The 26,206-nt window shown below is 38.9% G+C and overlaps 1 protein-coding gene across 3 annotated transcripts in view; it reads left to right on the top strand.

Annotated features, from left to right (window-relative positions):
* ARAP2 (ArfGAP with RhoGAP domain, ankyrin repeat and PH domain 2) overlaps nt 1-26,206 on the top strand; it is a 213,979-nt gene that overhangs the window by 13,655 nt on the left and 174,118 nt on the right. For 2 of the 3 annotated variants that reach the window (XM_042936650.1, XM_042936651.1), the window contains exons 1-3: nt 3,198-3,685; nt 15,707-16,771; nt 25,636-25,694. In XM_042936650.1, the coding sequence (XP_042792584.1) occupies nt 15,864-16,771; nt 25,636-25,694 (967 nt within the window). In that variant the 5' untranslated portion in view covers nt 3,198-3,685; nt 15,707-15,863. Of the gene's footprint in view, nt 1-1,693; nt 1,744-3,197; nt 3,686-15,706; nt 16,772-25,635; nt 25,695-26,206 lie in introns of those variants that run through there. The other variant, XM_042936649.1, reaches the window with a different exon arrangement.

Below are 26,206 nucleotides of genomic sequence, written 5' to 3' on the forward strand. Positions count from 1 at the left end.
GCACTGCGATTTCCCTGAAAGGCAATCCAGTGCAGAGGGCGGATGCTGGAGAAGAGTGGCTTGGAATTCTTTTCTTTTATTTCTTAACTGGTGCAAATTACTTGACCTCTCTTTCTTAAGTTTTCTTATCATGGGGCTAATAACACTGTCTCTTCAAGAAGGTGTTGAGACAATTCAGGGAGCTTTTGCAAGCAAAGTGCTGGGAATAGCAACTGACACCTAAATGCTCTATAGGTGTTACCCCGGAAGATGCAAGGAAAAGGGGGAGGAGGGACAGGAGGGAGAAGGGGAGGAGAGGAGGAAGATTACCACTCTGTCACATTACCTCTTTCAGAAGCAAAGTGCATTCTGGGTAAGAGGGATAGGCGGAGCAAAGACACAAAGTCTGGCAAAGTACATAGCTACACCTGCTCTCTAACTATTGAGGAAATAAGGACGGGACTAGGTCATTTTGGAATAAATCCAACCTAGATGGAAATTCCTGGGAATATATAGTCCAACGGTCCTGGCAGTAAACAGATATCAGACCTCACTTTTTATGAAGTTAGTTTTCTTGTATACTTTGCTTCCTGAATGCCTCACTGTGAGGGCTAAGTAATTCATAGTATATGAATCCAGCCTAGATGTGTTTAATTTATACACTATGGACTACTTAACCTAAGTCTCAATTAAGCCTGTATTTATAAAATTAGAAAAAGAGTTCTAACTTGTAGAGTTGTTTTATATCTACAACATATATGTTAGATGTTTGGCTGAAATCTGAGTTATTAGTAAACAGTTAATAAAAGAGTACTTTTGACGTATTTCCTCAGATACCTTTTATTTCCCTCCATATATGAAGGTTCTTAAAACCAGAATACATCTTAAAACTAATGTATATATTCAATGGGGGAACATTGTTTTTCTTTCACTTCCCAGAGCTATTATTAAATCATTGGTGTTCCTTACAGCTTTTAACTTTATTTCCCCTCAGAGAAGGCTGTAAATCCAGAGCTTGTATTGTATTTGCTACTACTGTATTCTCAAGTTATCAAAAAGTAAGTGTTCAATAAATTTCTTAAACAATAAATTACTGAATAATAATCAAGGGACTATGATGTTGTTGCAAAGAGACACAAAGTCCCAATTAGGTTTATAAAACCTACCAAGAGAAGTAACTTGAGGCCAAAACAATGTTTGGCGTTCTGACACATGTCCCTACTAAGGTGGGAAACTTTGTTTATAAGCCACCTTGTTCAGAAAAGGACTCAAGGTGGCTTACACAGATAAAAATACATGACAAGTATGTGAGAATTCTTAGGTAAAAAGCAAAAAGTGAAAAAAAAAAACAACAACAAAACACCTCAACAGATTAAGGACCTAAAATGAAGCCAGGAAAACCACATAGTATAATTCTACAGGAATCCCAAAGAAAGACCATGCTTGAGGTTTAGAAAATGGGAAAACTTTCCTGGTGGAAACGGCTTGCTATGAAGTATTTAGTTCAAAAGACATGGAGATTTGGTGTCTCTGGAGCCTGTTACAGAGTCTTCCCAGGCAGGAAGGTGCTTTTGGGTGGGAGGTATTTTGGTGAGGATGACGCCTGCCACCAGCCCCAGCTCCTGGGAAGCCACCTACATGCTGGCCCTCACCAATTATCTCGTTTGGATAATAAGCTCACCACTTTCCCTAATTGCTTTACTTCTATCAACAGGTACAGTGGAAAGAACAGAACATTTCATCTTTCAAGGGAGAACATTTCAGGTACAGTCTGTGAAGAGATGTTTATTAAAAAAAAAAAAAAAAAAAAGGATTTGGCCTTTGAACTCCCTGGCAAACAAGTGGATTTTACTGACTCTGCGGTATTAGGGGACGCACAGGCACACTGGGTGGTATTTTTTAAATTTCTTTTCAGAAGAGCCCCTTTTCTTTTGCTGACTCCATATTGTCAGTTCCGAGAAGAGAGTGCCAAGGTCCAAGTCGAAGGGGCAGTGTCTTTCCAGGATCTAACAAGCTCAGGTACCAGAAGGACTGGGGCATGATCATCCCTCCCTCCCAAGTGAAAAAAGACAAGAAAGGGGGAAATTAGAAAATCAGGGAATAGGCTGTATTCTTCAGGGTTCAGAGTTCAGGTCTAAATTGAAAATCACCTCCACCCCTTAAAGTTGTGTCGTCTTGGCCAAGGTGCTCTGCCTCTCCGACTCCTCAACTATTAAACGAAGACACCAATCCCTTCCTCACAGACACCATTTGAAGGAGAAGCCTATAGAATGGGCTCAGCCGAATCTGCAACGGAGCTCGGTAGACAGATTCCCGGGCCCACTCAATGCAACTTCGCCAAGCAGCAGCCTGGGAAAACCAGCGCCCTAGATGAGTCTTCAGTTTGGGAAACGCTGAGGTGACACGGAAAGTACTTAGAGTAAGACTAACAATCAGTGGTGGAGAGGTTCCGCCCATTTGACAGGAACCCCTCTATCAGCGCGCGGAGAAACCCACTGGCCAGCAGGGGCTCGGAAGGGTCACCCGCGTGTCTCCCCCCCATCCCCCCCAGCCCCCGGGGAGGGTACTGCCCTCGCCGATCTTCGCTCCCGGACGCGCCCTCGCAGCTTTCCCAGCCCCGCCGGCCCGGGAGCCTCGCGGCCAAGGTGCGCCAGGTGGCGAGGGTGCCAGGCGCGGCCTGGCCTCGGCGGACTGAGTCAGCCGCCCAGCTATGCTGCGGAACCAGGGCTGCCGGCTCGACCGCCCCCGCCGCTGAGCGCCGGCTGCCCCCGCGCGGGGCGCCGGCTCCCCGCCCCCGCGGGCCGAGAGGAAGCGGCAGAGGCGCGGCGCGCGAGAGCACCTGGGCGGGCGCCGGGCGGCGGCCGCAGCGCTTCCGGAGCTGCGCGCGGGCTCGCGTTCCCCGCGCTCCCCGCCTCCAGGTGCGGCGGCCGCGGCGCGCCAGCCCGTGTGACAGCGCCGCCCGCGCGGCTGCCGCCCGGCAGCAGACGCGGTGCGGGCAGCCGGCGGGGACCGGGGAGGCGGAGGAGGCCCCGCTCCTGGGACCGACGGCTGAGGACCGAGCGAACCGGGCGGGCAGAGACGCCGGCGCCGAGGCTTCACCGTCCGCCTCGCTTTCCCAGCTGGGCTGCCCGCGCGCGAGGCGAGTACCGGGGGCCGCGGGTGGGCTGGGCGGGGCGGGGGGCAGGGGGGGACGGTCTCAGGCTCGGCTGCGGCTTTTCGGCACTTTCCGGGTAAATTCCCAGAGCGAAAAGTGTTCGGCTCTGGTTTCTGCCCCTTGGATTTCGCTCCGCGTGTGGGCGTCTAAAAGGAAACCAGAAGCGGGTAAGTGATACAAAAACTCCTTGCTAACGTGATTTGGTCCGGGCGGGTGAGAATCTGCACCGACAACTAGACTTCTCCTTCGGCACCCCGCACCCCGAGATAAAAAGAAGCTGTCCCTTAGCGAGTTTCAGGCACCAAGTTATTTACTCGGTAGAGATAATGAGTTTGCGCGGATCTCTGCGCTTCCCCCGCACCCTGCTGGTTATACGCTTTGAGACGACAGGCTTGTTAATTAACTTTAATCACAGTCATTTGGCCTCCACCTGCCTGAACCCAACACCGTACACCGGGACCTGTCGGCAGTCAGTTTACTAGATTGATCTTTCATTTTAGTTTGGAGACAAGTCTCTTGGGAGAATGGGTGAGCCATCTCATTTAGTAAAAAGTAAGTTCGCCCGGGCTTGTTTTCTTAAACACTTTCCTCACCTCCTTTTGGGGATCTGGAGCTCTTTTGATTTGAGGGAATGCTTTGTGAAATGACGTTGTGAACTTTATCCTTTGGTAATTAGAGGAAAAATAGAAGCAAGTTTGTGTAGAATCATGACATTTTTTGGCTTTTGCGGGTTTGTGTAGTGATAGGAACAATTTTTTTTTTTTTTTTTTTCAAGGTTGCCCTTCAAATAGGCCGCTCAGTGGAATATAGCCTTCTGGTTAAAAAAAAGAAAAAAAAAAAACAAAACGTATCGAGAAGGAAACTATTTTTAAAAGTACATTTAATCGGATGTCACTGTGATTACCAATAATAGTATTGTACTTACAAGCTCAGTATTGATTTCCCCCGCACTTAAGCACTCTACACCCACATGAGTTTGTGGAACTTTGCCCATAAGTAATTGGAAGATGAAGTTAGGGCTGTTTTAAAAAAGGAAGCTAACTTTTTTAAGGGAAAAAGAATCCTGTAAACTTGTAGTTATGACTTTCATGCACTTACAAGAGAAATGTTGAGGGAAAATTCTCATGACATCACACTGTTTAACAATGTTTAAAAAAGAAAGAAAAGTAAAATGGGTCATGGAACTTAGCTGGAACCTAGAGTGGAAGTGTTTGTTTCCCTGGCCCCTTTTTAAACGCATTTTTTAACAGATACACATTCAAAGTGGGTCTTAACACCAAGAGTGTTTTATATAGATTTGGTTTGTTAGTACTCAGAGATTTATTTAAATTAAAATGCACCTAGGGGGTAAGTCAGTTGACTTGTTAAAACTTATTTACATGGGCGTGTATGTGTTTGTATTTTTTCTGTCTTCTGTAAACCTGTCAGATTTTATAGTGGTTGCCAACGAAAGGAAACCTGATAGTGTGTGTGTAAAATATGTATTTTGCTGTTGGTGTATTTAAAGATAAATTCTTAATCATCTGGTACTACTACACGTTTCTAGCAGTTTAAGACCCAAATATTCAATTAATCCTTTTCAACTCAACTATAGATAGTTACTCTAAGTACAGGAATCAGATTACAATGAATTGCAATTTTCTTGGAAATGTTTACATTAATACTATGAAACTATGAAGTTTTAAAAACCCTAGGACTCAGGTTTATAGATTTCATGATATCCAAGACTTTTTTTTTTTTTTTTTTTAAATACCCCACCTTCCTGTAACTTTGAGAAAGTTTGGTGAAAGATGTTATGAAATTGCCAAGTATTATGATGGTCGTTGCTTTCATAGCTTTCTTTTAATATGTTTTTTTTTCTCATTTATTTATAGACTCATTTATTGGATCCAGTGTTGGCACTTGCTAAGTTGAGGGCTTTTTGGAATTCTCTGTAAAATATTAATTATGTAGGGAACTTTTTATTAATGTTGGAAATATTTCTTAGCTTTGACCAAACGTGAATTGATGAGAGATTAGAGGCTATGAAATGTCCTTTTAATCCTTTCTGTGAAGTCTTGGATCCCTCTAGTTTGTTATTTTAGGGTTTTTGTTTTTTTTTGTTTTTTTTGTTTTTTTGATTGGCCAGATTAAGCCAATGGTGATGGCTAAGCCATTTTACTCACTTACTTTGTTGAAGTCAATTGTATTCTATTTATAAGGTCATTCCTAGTATAAGAATAAGCATATATCTTTACCCATACTATGAGGAAACAAAGGAATCCTGATCTGGGTTGGAGTAGTCATTTTGAGCAGCTTCAGAGGTAAAAACTACCAGTGAAGAGGTGGGAAGAATTATTTTCCTATCTTATTCCATTTGTATGCAGAGTAGATGGGTAGGTGAAGGGATACTCAGGGAAGGACTAATAAGATGGTGAATATGCCCTCATGGTTCTTACAAAAATGGGATGCATAAAAGGGCTATGCAGGTTATGTTATATAGCTTTAGGAAATGGAAACATCGTTAATCAATTTGAAGTGGGAGAGATGATCAGGGAAGAGCAGAAGAGAAGTGGGATCTGCATGCTGATTATAAAGTGTCTTGGGCTCCTGGGGGGTGGGGATGGTAACAGTCATTGCCCAGTCTCTTTCCCAGTATCTTGATAAAGTTCAGAATACTTAGCCTGCTATTCAAGGTCATAGCCAACTCCAGCTTCCTTTTCTGGCATCACTTTTTATTACTTCTTGAACCTTAGGTCCAGCTGTTCTCATCTCCTTGCTGTTATAACCTGAAGACCTCTCCCTCCGTGCCCCCTTTATGGCATACCTTCTGCTTCAGATAGTGCTGTCTCCATCCCCATTTCTTCCTACTTGAGATTCCCCTCTTAGCCCCTTCGCTGATCACTCCTTCCTCAGAGCTGTGAATGGCTGCATATTTCACTTGCCTTCCTGGAATTAATTTGAGATTTTTAGAGTTCCCTAGCACTCATGAAAGATGATGGTTCTACTTCTCTATGTAATTAATAGTAAAGCAATATTTAAAATGTAAACCATGTGAAAGTCAAAGTCACAAAATTAGATTTTTTTATTATTATTTATGCAGTTTTTGGGGGGTACCTCAGCATTCCATTTTCGATACTTCTTCTTTACTGGCACTTACCAGAGTGGTAAAGTAATGATTGTATGTGTGCTATTTTATTTTGTTTAGTTCTGTCTAATCATAAGGCTTTTAAACTCTTTGAGAGAAGACATTGCATCTTCACTTTCTTTATGGCACTTAATGCTGCTCGCAAATGGGAGAATGGTTGCTGTAATCTTGAACTGCAAATATTTCCCACTATTATTACTCTTGGAGAGAGTAGTTAGTTTTCCTCAAATATTTATTGAATGAATAAATGTAAATAGATGAGTCAGTAAGTTGGAAGACATTTGCTGAGATATCCTCTCTTCTTAAGAAAAAGAGACTTTGACAGTAAGGGAACCAATAGGAGTGAGCTCCCAAATTCAGCTGGAAAAGAGGTCAGGGGACTATTTATAAATGCAGAGAGAAGAGACGTTCACAGTAGGCTATTTTGAAACATCTGGTTGTTAGTTTAACAATGCAACTCAAATTCAGAGCAATGGTGGGGTTTAAGTTTATACTAAAAATTTAGAATTAACATATGTATGATAAAGTACACATAGCATAAGCGTAAATTTTTAAAAATCTTTCTATTGATCTGTAACATCCTACTAGTTTTGACCTGACTAAATTAAAACAATGCTCAGGGCAGCATGAAATGGAACAGAATCCTGAAGAATATGTTGCATGTTCTTATCAAGAGATCGAAGTGGTCTCATTCTTCTTTCAGCTAAATGTTGCTGGTTGTAGAGGGGTAGCAGGGAGCTGGCACTGGGCAGAAGCAGGTGCCCAGCTAGGGGCACACAGGTAGGGCTCCTCTGCCATGATGCAGGCTTTGGCTTACTGCTTTTCACTGTCCCCACTTCTGCTCTTGTACGAACTCAGCACAATGAAACCTTTCTGGTTGTTGAAGAATTATGGCTCTCCTTTAAAGATCTGTGAATTAGAACTGACAACAAGTTTCAGACATTAGCCCGTTAAAATCTAGGTGGATAGCTTGAAAGAGAAAGACTGAAGCCAAGAACATTATCAAGTACATAACTATTGAGATTATTACCGAAAACATCTAAACCTAGGTATTATGGAACCTATTGAAAGAGAAAGACTGAAGCCAAGAACATTATCAAGTACATAACTATTGAGATTATTACCGAAAACATCTAAACCTAGGTATTATGGAACCTATTGGTAACTTCTTGTGATAAGGAAGTGAACTATCACTTCTAGCCTTCACTGAATGTGGAAATGGATCCTAAGTTCTAAATTTTGAAAGAGTTGTACTTTTGAGATTGCACAGTAAATAAAATAATCAAAATGCAACTTACACAATTCTTTCTCCTTGATCCGAGCTGCAGAATGCTTTTGCCCAAGCTCTGGCTATTTTCAGCTCAAACCTTAGTTACTTTCCATCCAGCAGACACTAATTAAATGTTTATTGCTTGCCAGGGACTGTTACAAGATCTTTATGCATAGTTACTCATTTCATCCTCCAAACAGCTCTGTGAAGTAGGCACTATTGTCCTGACAGTGGTGAGGCTCAGAAAAATAAAGGAACTTCCCTATGGTCTTGCAGCTAGTGCATGGCGGAGCTGGGATCACTGGTAATCCCTGTGCTGTGTCCTCTGGACACTGTACTCCCTGTACTACTGCCTGGTGGAAGAGGGGATGGAATAGGTAGGGAAAGCTCACGGATGTGGTGGTAGATAGTGTAAGACCTGAACTGGCCTCTAAAGGAAAGAAAAGAGCTCTAAATGTGTACAGGGAATTCAGTTTGAATAAAAGGAAGCTGGCCCAAACCTTCTAGTCTGTCTCCCTAGCTCCTTATTGTGGTAAAAACAAAATAAAACATGCAGCATAAAATTTGCCATCTTTACTATTTCACAGGGTATAGTTGGGTAGTAAGTAGATCTACGTTGTTGTGAAGTAGACTTCCAGAGCTTTTTCATCTTGTAGAACTGAAACTGCACACCCACGAGACACCCCCCCCCCCCCCGCCAGCCCTTTCTACAAATTGGAGTACTTTAGATACCTCATAGAGGTGGAATCATGCAGTATCTGTCTTTTTGTGACTGCCTTATTTCACTCAGCAAAAAGTCCTCAAGGTTTGTCCATATTATAGCACGTTGCAAGAATTTCCTTCCTTTTGAAGGCTTCATAGTATTCAGTTGTATGTGTACTCTACATGTGGTTATCCATCAGGGAACATTTGGGTTGCTTCCACTCCTTATCTCCTTTGGCATCACATTTAAAATTAAACCTTTAAAACTAGTCTAATACCTTCTGGGACAGTACTTCAGTACTTTCTATTCTAGTCAAGCTGCATTTTTGTTTTTGTCCACCATTGACTGTTCTCGTGGGTGGTGACTACTTACTTTGGCTATATTTGATTATCTGATTTTGGCTTCCTACTGTTTTATTATATAGCGCCACAGTGGCTGTCTTTCTGCAATGATAGATGCAAAATAAGTTTTAATAAGCAATTTTATGTTACTTTTGCTTCACATAGTAATTTCAAAGATCTTTTCCCCTAATTTGTCACTTTGTCTTAAATCCCACACAGGTAGAAGTGAATGAATGTAGTTTTTCTTTTTTAGCTACTTTCATGGACACATATACCCACAATCAAACTGAAAAGGTATATAAGACTTGAGCTTGCAAGACATGGTGTTTTGAAACAGAATTTCCGTAGTGACCATAGGTGCTTATGCATAGGAGAGTCAAAGGAGGGGAAAAAATCTGAAGTGCTTGATATCACTCTTTTGTTAAATCCATTTTCTAGCTTTTAGGGGGCATCATGGTTAAGAGCACAGGTTATAGAGTCGGACCCTGAGAATTCTGGAATTTATTCACTCTTTACCCGTGCTGTGGCTTTGGGTGTGGGACTTTCCTCCCAAGGCAGTTATGAGGGTTAGTTGTAGATCCTAAGTAGATGGTGTGTAAACATCCGCAAATATTGGCCATTATTACTAGCAGTATAAGCCTGAGGGAGAATGAAAGACAATGGCTGTGTTTGATGTGTGGGGAGTAGTAGCCTTCAAGGCAGAGAACTTGTCAGTGAAGGTCAGGGCCTGCGGGTGACCACAATCCAGAGAGATGGCCAGGTTGAGGAGCTAGGCTTCCTGTGTGGGATTTAATGGGGGTAGTGTTGCCACAAGCTAAGATATGTGAACGGGTGGTAGGGGAGTGGGGTGCTGAATGACCGATTTGATAGAATTTTGGCAGCTAAGCACTCAGGCTGGAAAAATAAGTTAGGATTCTTGACTCCTGACCCTTTGCAGTCTCTTCTGTACCATGGGATGGAGTAATGTGACAACAAGCATATTTTCTCTAAAGTACTTCCTCTTCTGCATGGTTGTGGGGACCAAAGTGGAATATGTCATCTTTATGAATCCTTGGAGTGAATATCTCAGTATTAAACAGGAGTTTGCTTGATATGCAAACACCATGGTACATATTTCTTGTGATTGTAGTGTGTACTGAGGCACAGGTAGAATTCAGTTAAGACCTGTGTCCCACACTAACTTGTTCAGCATGATACCCATGTGGAACTCCCTTAAGGGATTAGCTGTTTCTCTGCAATACGTTTATTCTCAACTTGAAGTCAGGGACAGTTCTCTTATCATCTGTAGTGCCAGGCATCCTATGGGGGTAACTGATTAGTGATAGAGATTTAGAAGAGCAAAAAGTGTACAGGAGGTTTCTACCTTGGGTATCATTTCAGGGTGTCATAAATCAACTTTACTGTCAACTGGTGCCACTCGAACATCATGACAGGCAAAAGAATCTTTTTTCACACATTTCTGGGTTTCCCCCTGCGGGATAGTTTCACTCCATTGGGAACCACTGTTCTGGAATACAGTAAACCCTCATTGTTCTTCAAATCAGTAAGATTCGTATTGATAACCTTGAAAAGTTTCATTATTCGTGTGGCAACCTAGTTTCTCTTTATTTGGTAGATATTTTCAGTCTTGTGATTCTGTGATTATTAAGCCTGTTTTGACACAGTTGCACTTTCTAAACATTCTAATGTTACGTTTCTGATTTTAAAAAGGTGAACTTTAAAGTTATGACAACATTCATTTGTATGGTGCTTTTTTTCTCCCATAAGATATTAGAGTCAGGCAAGTACGAGCACTGAATACTTTAATGACTTCATGGATTCATGAAGTGACCCACGGTTTTCAATTTTTTTCTTTCTTTGCTCAGTTGGGGGGGGGGTATGACAAAGCTCCCCTGGTGGTGGGTGATGGGGAAGAGCTTCACTGGGGGGTTTACCTTACTTGAGGCATTAGGAGAGGGAAAGCTGTCCCACAGGTGGTTTAGAATGCTTCCAGCTAACTTTCTACCTGCCCCCCCCCCCACCATTCCTATGGATTGGAGGATTCTGTATTTGAATCTTGTCCCTGTTTCTGACAAGTTTGGTGACCTATATAGACAAACGTTAAAACTGTACGTATTTTACACTTTTCATTTTATTTATTTTTTAATTTTATTTGTTTTTGAGAGAGAGAGAAGGCAAAACAATGAGCAGAGGAGAGGCAGAGAGAGAGGGGGAATAGAGGATCCAAAGTAGGCTCTGTGCTGACATCAGAGAGCCCGATGTGGGGCTTGAACTCACGAACCATGAGATCATGACCTGAGCCAATGTAGGAAGCTTAACTGCCTGAGCCACCCAGGCACCCCTATGCTTTCCATATTAAATACTCTCAAAGCTGTGAAAAAGTCTTTTTATTGAATACATGCTATGTGCCTGATGGTGTTCAAAGGCTAGAGCAGTGAACAATACACAAGATCTCTGCCTTCTCTGTCCACAGATACCAGGTAGTAACAAAGCCATCAAATAGAGTAAGAGTAGGGAGTAGCAGAGGGAGAGTAGGGAAGGCTTCTCTGAAGTGGCCACATTTGAGCAGAGACCAACCAAAGTGATGGAGGGAGCCATGAGTTGGGGAAGCAGATTTGAAAGAGATACAAGGGTGAGAAGTGAGCTCATGACGTGGGGATAAAACTGAGGCCAACTTGGTGGCAAATGAATGATGGAATGGACAGCCAGGGGATATGAAGTTGGAGAGTCTCACAGGGAGTGACGTGTTACGACTTTTGTTATAAAATGAATCTTTCTGACTGCTGTATGAGACTATACTGTGTGTGTACGGGAGGTGGGCGGGGGGGCAGGACAGAATCAGGGCTATGAATCAGGAAGCGATTGTAGTGGTCTGAGATGAACAAGATAGTGGCCTGGACTAGGCTGTGAGCAGAGGCGGTGAGAAGTAGTTTATGCAGGACAGAGTTTTAAGGTTGAGCTCAATAAGATAATAGCATAATGCATTATTAAGTGATCTCCAAGCCAGGCATGGGACGGGTACTTGTAAATGTTATTTCCCTTTTACTTCTTGAAAATTGGTCAGGATAGGATGGGAAAATGTACAAGCACATGTGTAGTGCCAGCAATTTTGCATTCTCTAGACATGTGGTACATATATATCATGCACTGTGTTTCTAAATAAATAATTTGACTGGGGCGCCTGGGTGGTGCAGTCGGTTAAGCGTCCGACTTCAGCCAGGTCACGATCTCACGGTCCGTGAGTTCGAGCCCCGCGTCGGGCTCTGGGCTGATGGCTCGGAGCCTGGAGCCTGTTTCCGATTCTGTGTCTCCCTCTCTCTCTGCCCCTCCCCCGTTCATGCTCTGTCTCTCTCTGTCCCAAAAATAAATAAACGTTGAAAAAAAAAAATTAAAAATAAATAAATAAATAAATAATTTGACTGGCATTTATTGGGCAACTTATATGGACTGGTCATCATTTTGGCAAAGTTATTAGTTTATTATAGGATAATAAAAAATAATTATAATGGCAAACACTTAACATTCCTTGTGTGCAGTTAGTATTCTAAGTGCTTCACAACAGCCCTGTGAAATAAGGTCTTGTTACTCCTGTTTTCCTGATGAGGGTGAACTAAGGCCCAGAAAGGTTAAATGCTTGTCCAAGCTTATAGAACTAGTAAGTGGAAGAATTGGGATTTGACCAAGGCTGTTCAGCTCCCAGATCTTCGTTTTGTACTGCTAAACTATCCCACTTCTGTAGGTTACTATGGAATAAGTGGAATATGATTTAATGCTCTAAGAAGTAAATGCTGTAGGAATACAGAGAGTTTGTTTCTTGTTCAGTAGAGACCTTGTGACAACATTTGAGTTAGACTTTAAATAATGGGAAAGGTTTTAGCTGTGGGGAGATAGTGATGACAGGCATGGAAATAAATATAGTGATAGAAGTATATGTCTACTAAGCACTTAACTTGTACTAAGCACTGTTTGACCACTTAATCTTGACCAGCACTGACATAGCTTTGAGTGTTTCCATTTTCCGGGTAAAGAAACAAACACACAGACATGCGCCGTATTTACACTGCTAGGAAGTGGAGGAGGTTGGGTTTGAGTTTGACACCAGATGGATGGGCAAGGGGTTGGGAGGGGTAATCTGTCCTTAGGGGAGGAAAGTGATGAGCTTAGGCTCAGGTGTGATGGTGTAAAGTGTATTTGGGGAATGTGAAGAATTTAAAACTGTAAAATTTTGTTGCACATCCCTCTCATCCCAAGTACAAATTTCTGAGCCTGTTATCAGCCATCATTGCTGCACAGAAGATCCACAGACCAGTTCCTTGGAGAGCCACTGACCCAGAACACAGCATGCCTGCCAGTGTGCCCAAGGGGAGGTCAAAGTGCGGAGGGCTTTGATCTCAGTTTAAGGGTGTGCACATCCATCTCTTTGCATCCGATGAGTGTATGGGCTAGAAGAAAGAAGGATCTGGAACACCCTTGAGTAGTCAGACAGTTAAAAAGCCTGGTGACTGAGGGATGGAGCTGTCAAAGTGTAGAAAGGATGGGAGGGCCTGTGGGAGGGAGCCTCTTTCACATCTTGAAAAAGAATTGAGTTCCTGTTCAGCATGTTGAATGATGGCAGGGAGGTAGTTTTGAGTAGAACTTTTGGTGTATTCATCCTCGATTCAGCCGCCCAGGAAGTGTTTGTGTATACTCCAAGGAAAGGCAAGGGCTTTGTGTAGAAAACGTACATGCAAACATACCATGAAACTAACAAAATGGGCCTCTCAAGTACTTCTTCTATGCCTACTATCTTCTCCTATCACTTAAACAAGTTCCAAGCGCTTTGCAAAGTTCTAGGATCCTAGTTATAGATGTATATAAAGGAAGGAGGGATGCATTTAAGAGGTTAAGAGGTGGATAGGGAGCCTTCACAGAGAAGATAATACCTGCCTGCCTATTCAAATTCTTTTAAATCATGCATAGGATTGTGCAAAATGCTCAGATTTGCAAGCAGATGGTGCATATGCCAAAGGTATGGGGCTATTAAACAGTTTGTTGCCTTAAGAATGATAATTAACAATAATGAGCTAAAGTGAGCAAGGGATGCTGGTAGAATGTTTGGCATGGTTGAAATTGCTGGAGCTAGTACATAGGAACACCTAACTTGCAGTAAATAATAGGAGGCATGGTATCTGGCACATAATTGGTGTTTACATCAATAGTAGCTGCTATTATTATTATTAGACTGAGACCAGACTGTGGTATGACACGGGAATAAGCTTAGACTTCATCCTGTTGAGGATGTGGAGGGACATGCTAAATTTGGAGTTTTCAGTAGATCACTGAAGACCGGGCTGAGGGATTTGTTTAGAGACTGTCATAATCCGGGCAAGAGATATGAGTGTGTGAACCATGGTAAGGGCAGTGAGGACAGAGGAGAGTATTAGTCAGTTTGGGCTGCTGCAACAAAATACCACAGACTGTTTGGCTTAACAGAAACAGACGTTTATATTTTCGCAGCTCAGGAGTCGGGGAAGTCCAAGATCAAGGTGTTACCCAGTTTGGCAATAATCATTTCCATTTGTGATGTGCAAAAAAAAAAAAAAAAAAAAAAAAAAAGATAATATATTTATTTACAAAATAATTGTGTAGAGCAAGAGTAGTGTATCTGAGAATTAGTTTTGTATAAAGTGTTGGAGTTTAGCTTTCTACGTTTTTTTTTTCCCCCTGACATTTTGTTATTTTGAATGTGGCAGAGGGATACCTTATTGTCAAAGTCATTTCCTGCCTTGTGTCTCTTGTTTGTATTTTTCTTTCTCTGCATCCACAGTGCTGTCTGAGGATAATACGTGCTTTCCCTTTTTTGTGTGTACGTGTGTGTCAGTGTTTGCCGATATTTTTAAATAGCGGAGACAATAGCTTTTGGCCTTTTGGCAGATAAGACATGCAGTGTCTGAGTGGTGTCTCTTGGAGAGTTATTTTGAAATGTGATTTTCAGAGACAGTGCATTAACACTTGTTCAGATAAATTGACTTAGATTGGGTGAGTCTCATTTTACTATTTCAGCATATGTTATGCATGTTGTCTACTTTTTTTTCTTTTTGTGGAAGCATAATATACAGGAGTGTGCACATATCCTACATTTTCACAAACTGAACACAGTCACATAAACAGCACCTAGATAAATGGACTTAAAAAAATTTAATGATGTTGTTTGGGAGTAAAGTGAACCTATGTACATCTGCTATGTAGAAAGGAAAATGTGACCTTTAGACTTTTTTTTTCCCCCTTTCATATTATTTCCTGTTACCTAATGTATTTACATATTATTCAGGCAGTTTTATCTTGTATATCAATATTGTGCGTACAATGCTACTGCATTTTTTGAATGAAAATTATTAACCTGAGAAATGTATTCTAACTGTGCTTTTTAAGAGTGTCTTTGCAGAAATGTATTAAAGGGTAGGGTTGTTCATACCTGGATACTGTTGAGAAACATTTTCTAAAATTTGGAAATCAAAAAGGACATGTATAGCATGTTCTTTCAATGCATTGTGTGGGGGTATTGTTTAACAGGCCCACCCTAGGGGTATTTATTTCTAATTTTGTGCTCTACTTTCTATGTGCTGTTTGATTAGAGCCCTGAACTGGGAAGTTATCTGTTAGCTTATAGATTTTTGTCTGGTAGAGAGATAACTCCAAAGGTTATGGTTTTATTGCCCTGTAGGACATTAACCAGTTTTTTAAATCTAACCTACTAATCTTAGTCTTAACATGAAAAAAAAAAAGTCTTTTCTGTCTAAACCTATTGCACAAATGTTCCTGGAAACAGTCTTACCATCTTACTGGTTCCTTCATTAATGGGTTGAATAAATTATTTGACACATGTTCATTTTATATTTGTGGGAAAGTTGTTTTTTACCTTTTTGAAAATCATCATTTGATCCCACCATGGCATTTCTGCCTTGTATCCTCACACTTTACCTAGGAATTGACTCTCTGGGGCATGCAGAGTAATGGCAAAGATTCTAAACTCTGAGTGAGCGAAAGTAATTATCCTCGTTTCTATTGTGTTTCTCCAGAGAAAGTTTATCATGTCAGACTAGGTTTTCATAACTAAAATATCCTAATCCATTAATATTCTTTTCTTTTTCAGGCTTAAGCACATAAAACATTCACTGTGAAGAAAATAACATTTTGAGACATTTCTCTGTTGCGAGTGGTAGAGGAAAAACCAATACAGAAGTGGACTTTCCTGTGTGTATCTCCTTGTACTGCTTTTGATAACTCAGCTTAGTAATGAAGCCACCATTATGTCCTCAGTCAGTGAAGTAAATGTTGATATCAGAGATTTCCTAATGAGCATTAATTTGGAGCAGTATCTCCTACGCTTCCGCGAGTTTGGTTTTGATACTGTGAAGGACTGTGCGGCAGTCAATGACAGCGTGCTGCACAAAATTGGAATATCACCTACAGGACACCGGAGGAGGATACTGAAACAGTTGCAGATAATCTTGTCAAAAATGCAAGATATCCCAATATATGCAAATGTTCATAAAACAAAGAAGGACGATGAGACTTCAAAGATTCCCCATGCTCCATTCTCTGATGGGAGTAACTCCGTAGACCTTTCAGATGCAGGTGGTATTCAGGCACCTAGCCCAACGCAGTGGGAGACTGTTACCAAAACTCTTGATCAAAATGATGTTAGTGTAGAAAATAGCCAGTCTCTTAAATCAGATGATAAGCTGTCTCTTCCTAAACACAACTTTCCCCTTCCAGAAGAAGAACCACACCCAAGTTTGAATTCTTTTCAGCATACTTTATTTGGTAGTGAAAATATTAAAGGAGAATCTTTGATTACAGAGATAACTATGGATTGCACAATCGAAGAGCAACAAACAAACAGAGCTGATTTGATCTCAGAAAATGTGAGCCAGCTTCCTGATGTGGGCTCTGAATGCCTTTCTTCCCTCCGCCCGTCAGTATCAGAGGCAAATTCTGGAAGTGGAACTAATGGTTTATTAGAAAGATCACTGCCATCCCCATTCTTTCAATTTCAAGGAGAGATGGTTGTAAATGATTTGTATGTTCCATCGTCACCAATCCTAGCACCCATGAGAAGCCGTAGCAAGCTGGTTTCAAGACCATCTAGATCTTTTCTGCTAAGACATCGTCCTGTACCAGAGATTCCAGGGTCTACAAAAGGAATTTCAGGGAGGTAAGAATTTTTATGACGAGCCCTAAGTATTCAATTTGAGTGGATTTAGTTGCTTGTAACGCGTATTTTTAGGATTGGTAAATTTGACGTCTATTAATTTGCCTATTCAATGACCCTTTTTTTTCTTCTAAAATGAGAACGTGTCATTTCTTTTGTACACTGTTTCCCAGAGTCTATTTCTAACTTATAACTGCCTGGGACTCTTTAGTTTTCTTCCATTTAAGTGGGAGAAAGTCCCTTCCTCTAATTTTACCTGGCAGTTCCTTCCCATGCCTTCCTTCACACCTGGTTTTAAATTCTTCCATGAGGGCAGTTCTTATATTTGAATTGTTGACTCTGTCTCCTGACTGGATTATTTGTCCTTCAGCGGCGGCCATGTTTCTTTTTTTTGTTTTTTTTTTGTTTTTTTTGTTTTCTTGTTTTTTTTTTTTTTAACATTTATTCATTTTTTTGAGAGAGAGAGAGAGACAGAGTGTGAGTGGGGGAGGGGCAGAGAGAGAGAGGGAGCCACAGAATCCAAAGCAGGCTCCAGGTTTTGAGCTGTCAGCACAGAGCCCACCTTGGGGCTGGAACCCATGAACCGCGAGATCATGACCTGAGCCGAAGTCAGATGCTTAACTGACTGAGCCACTCAGTCGCCCCAGGGGCCCTGTTTCTAACATTTGTATCTCTACTGCTTGACACAATGCATTGGCATGAATTAGTAATTCAAGATACATGTAGGGAGCACCAGCTTGGTTCTGGTCACTGTGCTCGGTGGGGAGGTAGAGAGGAACGAAGGTGCTTGAAGTGTAGCGTAGGAGACAGATGGTAACAGTACAGTGTGAAATCCGGTTCACTGGAACCGGAATTCTAAAGAGGGGCCCACCAGCATTGCATGTTGGGTTGTTAGTCCTTTGAGGTAACTGCGGAGGCTAAGCGCTGACTTAACAGCAGAGAGAACTTTCGTCCCTTTCTCAGGGTTACACCTAAAATAGTTGTGGTTTTCTCCAGGGCTGTGGTGGGATGTTTTTCTTTTTTTTTTCTTTCTTTTTTTTAATTTTTTTTTTTTTCATTAAAAGCTAACACTTGTCTCTTTGCTGGGAGTCATGAGGTTGTTCGACTGTTAACTGCTGTGGTACTAGATGTAATTATGGATTTCCTGCACAGGCTCTAGGCTGGCATTTCTGCAATACCCTCCTTCCCTGCTTGTTTCCACTCTACCCCTACTGCTGGTACTGTTGCCTGTGGGCATCTTTGGTAATTACAGTGCAAAATCCTGGTTGTATTTGCAGGAGAAAATGCAGAAGTTTAGTATTTGCCAAAGAAAATGTGGCAATTTACAGGACTGTTGATTTAAGAACCTCTCGTTAGAGCGTAAACTCTTTGAGGGAAGAGATCCTGTGTACTTTGTCTTTGTCTCTTGGCATCCCTCGCGCCAACAGCAAAGTCTAGTCTTTCCTTGGGAATCAGTAGTAATAGTGTCCTTTATTAAACATCCTAGGAGCCAGTTTGTTTTATAATTTCCTGTGGGTTATCTAAATCTCTCAGTGGCACTGGAGGTATTATTCCTACATTTTCTTAGGTAATTGAGCCCTAGGCTGATTTTGACAGGATCACATGAGTGGTAAACTGGAGTTTCATTCCAGTACATCAGACTCTAGAACCCACACACTTCCTTAACCACTCATTTAGGAAATATTCTTAAAAATATTCACTGCATATATGAGAAAGTATTAGGAATGTAGAAGGTTACCAATTTTTGTATGACACTGTAGTTTTAAAATATTTTGCTGATTTTAAACAAAGTAACTGAGGGCGGTTTGCCATGAGTATACACATTAAAATTGTGTCTTTGCCAGAACAGAATCCTTCGGGGAGTTGTAAGGATATAACTTCACACAAGAAACATTTGGCTTAAGTTTTAAAAGGTGCTATTTTTCATAAGTTCTTGAGAAACTTGATGTTTCTTCATTTGTAAGCGTAAGCTTTATATCATATGAAAGACTTGTAATTCACATTGTTTGTGAGTATGAGCCTTTGAAAATGAGAATTGAAATAATGTTAAAATTAGTAAATAAGTTAGTCCTAGTTGCATCATAGCCCTGCCAGGTTACCCCTCATAACCTTTCTTCTTTGATTATGGCGGTAAATGGTAACCCTGCATCTGTGGTACTCAAATCATACAATGAGAAACTAAATTATTTTCAGACTTCACTTGTATTTTTCCTTGCGGTCCTGGCCTGAATTGCAAATAGGAATTTTGCAAGATTTTAAAATGTCATAATATGAGTTTTAAAATAAAACTGTGGATTATATAACCTGAGATTCTCTGTAATCAGATTACATCTAAATGATATTTTAGTACATTTCTGGATATACCAAATAAAAATATTTCTTTGTGGCCAAGGCTTTTAACATAATTTCTTTACTAAACATTTCATGTATCTGTTAAAAGGTATATATGATGTTGGATGCGTTCCTTGTGTGAAGCCTTCTGTTTTTGTCTCCCTGGACATCAGTTCCTCCCCAGCTGCCTCTTCCCTCCTTATTTATCTGACAAAATGGACACTCTGGTCAAATGGATTATCTTTGTCCTTGCCTTCAGTTTTTCCTGAATTCCTGCCTGCTCCTTTTCTTGGAAAGGCTGGGCTAGGTGGGGCTATTGAGCAATGAACCTCAGGATCTCTTTTTAACCTTTCTTGAGGGCCAGGGCAGAACTAGGCTTAAAGAGCTGGCTCTTCCCTTATCACTTTCACCTGGAGGTTTCCCATGGAGGCCTCCAAGCAGGAAGTGAGGTCCAGCATCTTACCATTTCCCTGGGAGTCCTGGGCGTGTCCTGTGATCCTTCCGGGAGCCTCCTCTTCTGTGCTCAAGACAGGAAAGAACAAGATCCTTTCAGCTACTAAAGAGGTACCTTTCTTACCCTCCTTCCCAGTTTAAAGATTTTCATACGTCTCGCATGCAACTGTTTTATCCTTGGCACAAGTCACAAAGTCCTTCTCTTTTAGGTATTGTGCCTCTAAATGTTTTTAGGGAAGGGGAAATAAGGAAGCAGAGATGGGGTGCAGGAAGATGAAAGGCGGGGCTGCACAGTGATTGGAGGACATCTGTTATAATTTATTGTTAAGACTGGTGTACCATATTGACTGAAGGGTCTTTAAGAGTTTGAAATCTAAACCTGAAGTCTCCAGGCTTCTTTGAACTTTTTATTAAAAATAACAGTCTTCGATATTTTTCTCTAGATATACGTAGACATGATACAGACATTAGAAATGGATAACCCTATTTTAGACTTTAATGTTGAAAGATATTTAAGCAGAAAATGTACAGAAAAGTCTTAAGCAGTGGTTGGGTGCATTGAATAAGAAAAATACAGAAACTCATCCCATCTTTTCCATGTTGAAGAAAAACTTCACATTTCATGTTATAGCAGAAAAATGCTTAGCAATCCAAAATTCTTTATATGACTTTAAAATGTCTTCTTTTTAAATTCTATGAAAAAATAGGCTGATTATTTTAATATTTTCAAAATTTGGACTTCACCTAAATTTTGACAAATCAAAATTTAAGTAGTTAATAGTTTGATTTATTCTTAGAGGATAATGATCTCTGTCTGCTTCAGATTTTTTATAAGTAAAAAGACATTAGATTTATACTTTTTATTTCATAATATAAAAAGCACCACTTTGAAAAATATGTGTTCTTAAATTCCAGTTATTTAACATACAGTGTAATATTAGTTTCAGGTGTAGAGTATAGTGATTCAATAATTCCACATGACACCCGGTGGTCATCACAACAAGTGCACTCCTTAATCTCCATCCCCTATTTTATCCATCCCTCCACCCACCTCCTTTCTGATAACCGTCACTTTGTTCTCTGTAGTTAAGAGTCTGTTTCTTGGTTTAACTGCCTCTTTCTTTTACCCCTCTCTGCTTGTTTGTTTTGTTTTCTTAAATTTGTCATATGACTGAAATAATAGGGTATTTAGTATCATACTGTCTAGTTCGTCCATATCATTGCAAATAACAAGATTTCATTCTTTTTGATGGCTGAATAATATTCCATTATATATATAAGTACCACATCTTCTTTATCCATTCATCAGGCACTGGACACTTGGGCTGTTTCCATAATTTGGCTATTATAGATAATGCTGCAGTAAACATCAGGGTACATTTATCCTTTTGATTTCGTATTTTTGTATCTTTGGATAAATACCTAGTAGTGCAATTGATGGATCAGAGGGTAATTCTATTTTTAACATTCTGAGGAACCTCCCTACTGTTTTCCAGAGTTGCTGTACAAGTTCACATTCCCACCAACCGTGCAAGAGGGTTCCCCTTTCTCTACATCCTCACCAATATCTATTGTCTCTCATGTAGTTGATTTTAGCTATTCTGACTTGTGTGAGGTGATATCTCTTTGTAGTTTTGATTTGTAGTTCCCTGATGATCAGTGATGTTGAGCATCTTTTCATGTGTCTCTTGGCCATCTAGATATCTTCTTTGGAAATATGTCTATTCATGACTTCTGCCCATAAAAAAATACATTTTGAGCTGCAATTTTTGCTAGTTTAAAGAACTATTTGAGGATAATAATGTAGACTTTTGTGTTGTAATCCATCTGTAATTATCATTTATTCTTTTCCTGAGGACATCTTTTTGGGAACGTCTTGGATTGAGACTTAAATATCTCTGCATTATAAATTTCACATTCTTAGTCTGTGCTGTAGTTAATAGACTCATGTTTTCTGAAATCAGATTTGTGTGTTTAGTTAGATATATGTAACCTCAAGGCAGTTTTAAACTGCTGCCTAATGATCGTGATTTTCTTTTGAATTCAATTCTGTAATGATCCGTAGTTAGTCCGTTGTAGTTTGTTATGAATTGCAAGAATTGCATTTTTTAAAAACATTCTGTGAAATGATAGTCCATTTATGGTGTATAATTATTTTTTGCTGTGGCTGCCTTGTCTAAGTAACAGGTAAGTGTGGATCATAAAGGGAGATCTTTAACATTAATTAACCTTGATAGCACTGCTTTATTTGGTTATTTTAGTGGTTTAAAATATATTAAAAAATAATATCTGTATTATGCTAAAGATTCACTTTGGTAACCAGAGGCTTTTTTTTTTTTTTTTTCTTTTTGCAACTTGGTGTTTTAATATTATATTTGAGATTTATCCACATTGATGCACATACTTTATGTAATAATTGCTGTGTAGTATTTTACTAAAAAAAAAAAAAAAAACAACACATGGTTATTCCTCTACTAGGTTGATGACATGTTTTCTCTATCACAAAGAAGAGTGTGAATACTTTTAAGGACTTTAAGAAACAAATGTGCACATAAAGTTTACCAGAAGGACCATTTTCTCCTCTAATAAAAATGATAATTGGTTCATTCTTGCTGTTTATATTGTGAAGGGCACACCTTATGCTCCTTAAAAGCATTTTTTCATTAATCCTCGTAATATTCCCGGGAAGCAGGCCTGGGAATTAATCTCCTTCAGTAAATGAGGAAACCAGGCTCAGGACTGTTAGGTAACTTGACCAAGGTCACGAAAGCATAATTAATGAGAAGGTGATAACTACTGCTTTTCTTAATGGTTTTTTAATTTTTATAAATCAACCATGCTTTTATATGTTAAATTTAAAAGGCAACCTACAGTTTTTAGGATAACTGGTGGGAAGACAATAGGGCAGAAAGAGGCAGAAAGGAAAGAATGGGGGCTTTGCCTCTTGCTAGCTGTGGACTTGGGCTGGGAGAGCCTCCTTTATTGGCAGGATTAGGACAACTGGTTTTATGTCATAGAGCTGTTATGAGGATGAAATATGAGATGTAGATATATATAAATTCCTAACACAATGTTTTGGGCATAATAGATATTAGAATATAAAATAGCTTGTGATAACTTATTCATAGGTAAATGAGAATATAAATTACTGATGGCTGGTTTTCAAAATAACTTTTTTTCCTGTGTTGAGCTAATCTTTCATCAACACTAGATCAAATGAAGTTGGTTGATAGATTCAGTAATTTCTTGCAGTTGGATACTGAGTATCATAATTAAAACCACAAACATTTTTCTTTACATTTCATGTGACTAATAGTAAAACCAGCAAAATATGCTTTAAAGCACCACTAATATATTTAAAATTCTTGTAATTCGTCTTTAAACATGTTTTCAGTATATTTATCATGTATGTTAATATTTACTAATTTTATTAAATACTTATATATTAAATACATACATAATTTTCTTTTTTGGTTTTGATTTTTTTTTAATTTAAGAAATCTTTGTATACTCCAAGGTTGCAAAGATTTTCTTGCGTATATTTCCAGAAGTTTTAGAACATTAGCATTAACATGTAGGTCTAAACTCCATTTCAAGTTCACTTTTGTATATGGTATGAAATAATGGTTGGTGTTCATTCCTTTTTTCATTAAGATATCCAGTTGTTCCAGCAACACTTGTTGAAAAGACTATCCTTTCCCCATTCAATTGCTTTCACATTTTTTCAGAAATCAGTGGACCGTAGATGTGTGGGAGTTAGGTGGAATTGTTATTTTGTTCCATTAATTTATGTGTTTATCCTTTCACCAATTATACACTGATTTGATTGCTATAGATTTAAGACTAAATATTGAAACTGTACAGTATAAATCTTCCAACTTGTTGTTCTTTTAAATATTTGACCATAGTAGGTTATTTGTATGTGCATGTACATTTTAGAGTCATCTTGTCAATTTCTATATAAAAGCTCATTAGAATTTTGTTTGGTATTATATTGACCCTGTATATCAACATGTGGAGAATTGATATCTTAACAACATTGAGTTTTCCAATCCAATAACATGGTATATGTATCTATTTTGGTCTTTTTAAATTTTTCAATGTTACATGGTTTTCAGTGTGCAGATCATGCCCATGTTTGGTAAATTTACCCCTTACTATTTCATGTTATTGATATTATTATAAAATTTATATTTCAAACTATTTTTCCAGTTGCTCAATGCTAGCATTTAGAAATACTATTGAATTTGTTAATATCTTCCCCTTATCCTGGGACCTTGCTAGGCTTACTAGTTTGAGAATCTTTCTGGCAGATTCCTTAGGATTTTCTACTTAATGGATACCTTCTGCTTGTAAGAGTTCTTATTTTCCAATCTGCATGCCCTTTATTTCTTTTATATATCATATTGTCCTGGATGGGACCTCTGAAATAATGTGATTATAAGTAGTGAGAGCATACCTCCGTGTCTTACTCTCAATCTTAAAATCAGTCAGCCTTCAACATTGTTTAGGATGTAGGTTTTTCATAAGAATGCCTTTCATTAGGTTGAGGAAGTTTTCTTCTGTTCCTAGTTTACTGAGAATCTTTGTCGTTAATAGATGTTGGATTTTGTCAGTTGGTTTTCCTGGATCTGTTGTCATGAGACTGTGATTTTTCTCTTTTATTTTCTTAATTTGGTGAATTACATTGATTTTTCTCATGTTAAACCAACTTTGCTCTCCTGGAATAAATCTCATCTGGTTATTTATATATATATATATATATATATATATATATATATATATATATATATATATATTTAATGGGTTGTTGGATTTGATTTGCTAATATATTGCTAATTAGTTTTGCATCTAAATTCATGAGGACAATTTATTTAATAGTTATCTGTAGTTTTGTTTTTGACTGGCTTTGTGTCTGTAATACTGACCTTATAGAATGAATTGGGAAATAGTCTCTCCTTCCCTGTTTTCTGAAAAAGTTCATGTAGAATTGGTATTATTTCATTCTGAAATGTTTGGTGTAATTCATCAGTGAAATGGCTTGGCCTAGAGTGTTTTGCAGGTAGGTGACTACTAAATTCAATTTCTCTAATAGATCTAGCGATATTAAGATTTTTCTATTCTGTATCATATTTGGTAATTTATGTCTCAAAAAATATTTCCATTTCATCTAAGTTGTTGGATTTATTGAAATAAAGTTTTTCTCAATAATCTATAATTATCCCTTTAATGTTTGTAGGAATTGTAGTGGTGTCTTCTCTTTCATGCTGATATCGGTAGTTTGTCTCTCTTATCTTTTATTTTCCTTCCCTGAGGTTTATCAATTTGATTGATCATTTTCAATAACCAGCTTTAGTTAAAATGATTTTAAACTTTATCCATATTTTATTTCATTAGTTTCTATTCTTTTTTTTTTTTTTTTTAATCCTTGTTTGTAGTTATTTGGGCAGATTCAAATTTCAGAGATCCTAAAGACACTGTCCTGATTCTTACACTTAGATGGAAAAATAGCTCATTTATATAGTAATGGGTATTCATTACATCTGTTTACACAGTGTTTTCTTCTCTCATTGCTATTAGGCTGTATTCTAATTAATTACCTGTAATCTTTCTCTCCCAAGGCAGCAAATATTTTTAAGGAAAGATCTTATATATTTTCATACTACGCTTATAGAGCCGACAAATTTTTGACTCAATTTTGTAATTGTAAAGTTTAATGACAAAAAACCCCTAATAAATAATGAATTCTAATTAGAAAATTAGTGTCTCACAGGGGTATGTCTAGCAGTTTTGAAAATCCAACGTACATACTAGCATTGGGCAAATATATTCATTTACTTTTGTAAAGTATAAATGTGAGAAGCAAATGCTTGTAAAATCTAGTGAAATCTCCTTAAGACTATTTAGAAAAACACATCTGTGGAATTTAGCCATTCTGTTTAATTAGAATCAAAGTTATTTTTGAATATTGGTTTTTCTACCCAGAAGAATGGAATGTATGTCTGTATCCTTTACTCAGTCTCATAGTTTACCAATTTTTGTTTATCTGTTTTAATTTATCTATTTTTCCCCTTTGCTTTAAGCTATTTCCGTGAGAGAAGAAACATTGCTACCTCAACTGGAAAGTCTGTGACACAGGAAAGTGAGTCTCAGCATGTAAAGTCTTTGTAAATTAGCACTCATATGACAGTCTTAAATGTGTGAAAATTGTGATCGAGAAAGTAGGCCCCCTGTGTAATAGGAAATAATGGGAATAACTATCTGCTAGGGTTCATAATACTTCAGATGCATTTAAAGATGAGTGAATAAAAGACAGTCATATGTACTCAGACTCTTGGAAATCTTCATATACTAATGTAAAAAGAATTTTTTTTTTTTTTTTTTTGCACCAGGCTTCATTTATCAGTAGCCACAGTCGAAGGCATTTAACTAAATTAAGTGGTTTCTGACATTCTGAGCTATAGGACCTGGATTTATGGAAAGTAATTTTGCCATGGTAACGGGAAAGGGCTGACATTACTTTGGTAAATTGATCATTGACAGAGGCTTTTCTTTCTTTTTGAAAATTCTGTTTATATATGTTCAGGAACATTCTTCTTAACAATAAGGTGGAAAACACTTGGTTACTGACCCTTTAAAAGTTTTTTTTGCCAT

The sequence above is a fragment of the Panthera leo genome, chromosome B1, assembly GCF_018350215.1.
Source record: "Panthera leo isolate Ple1 chromosome B1, P.leo_Ple1_pat1.1, whole genome shotgun sequence".
Lineage (NCBI taxonomy): Eukaryota > Metazoa > Chordata > Mammalia > Carnivora > Felidae > Panthera > Panthera leo.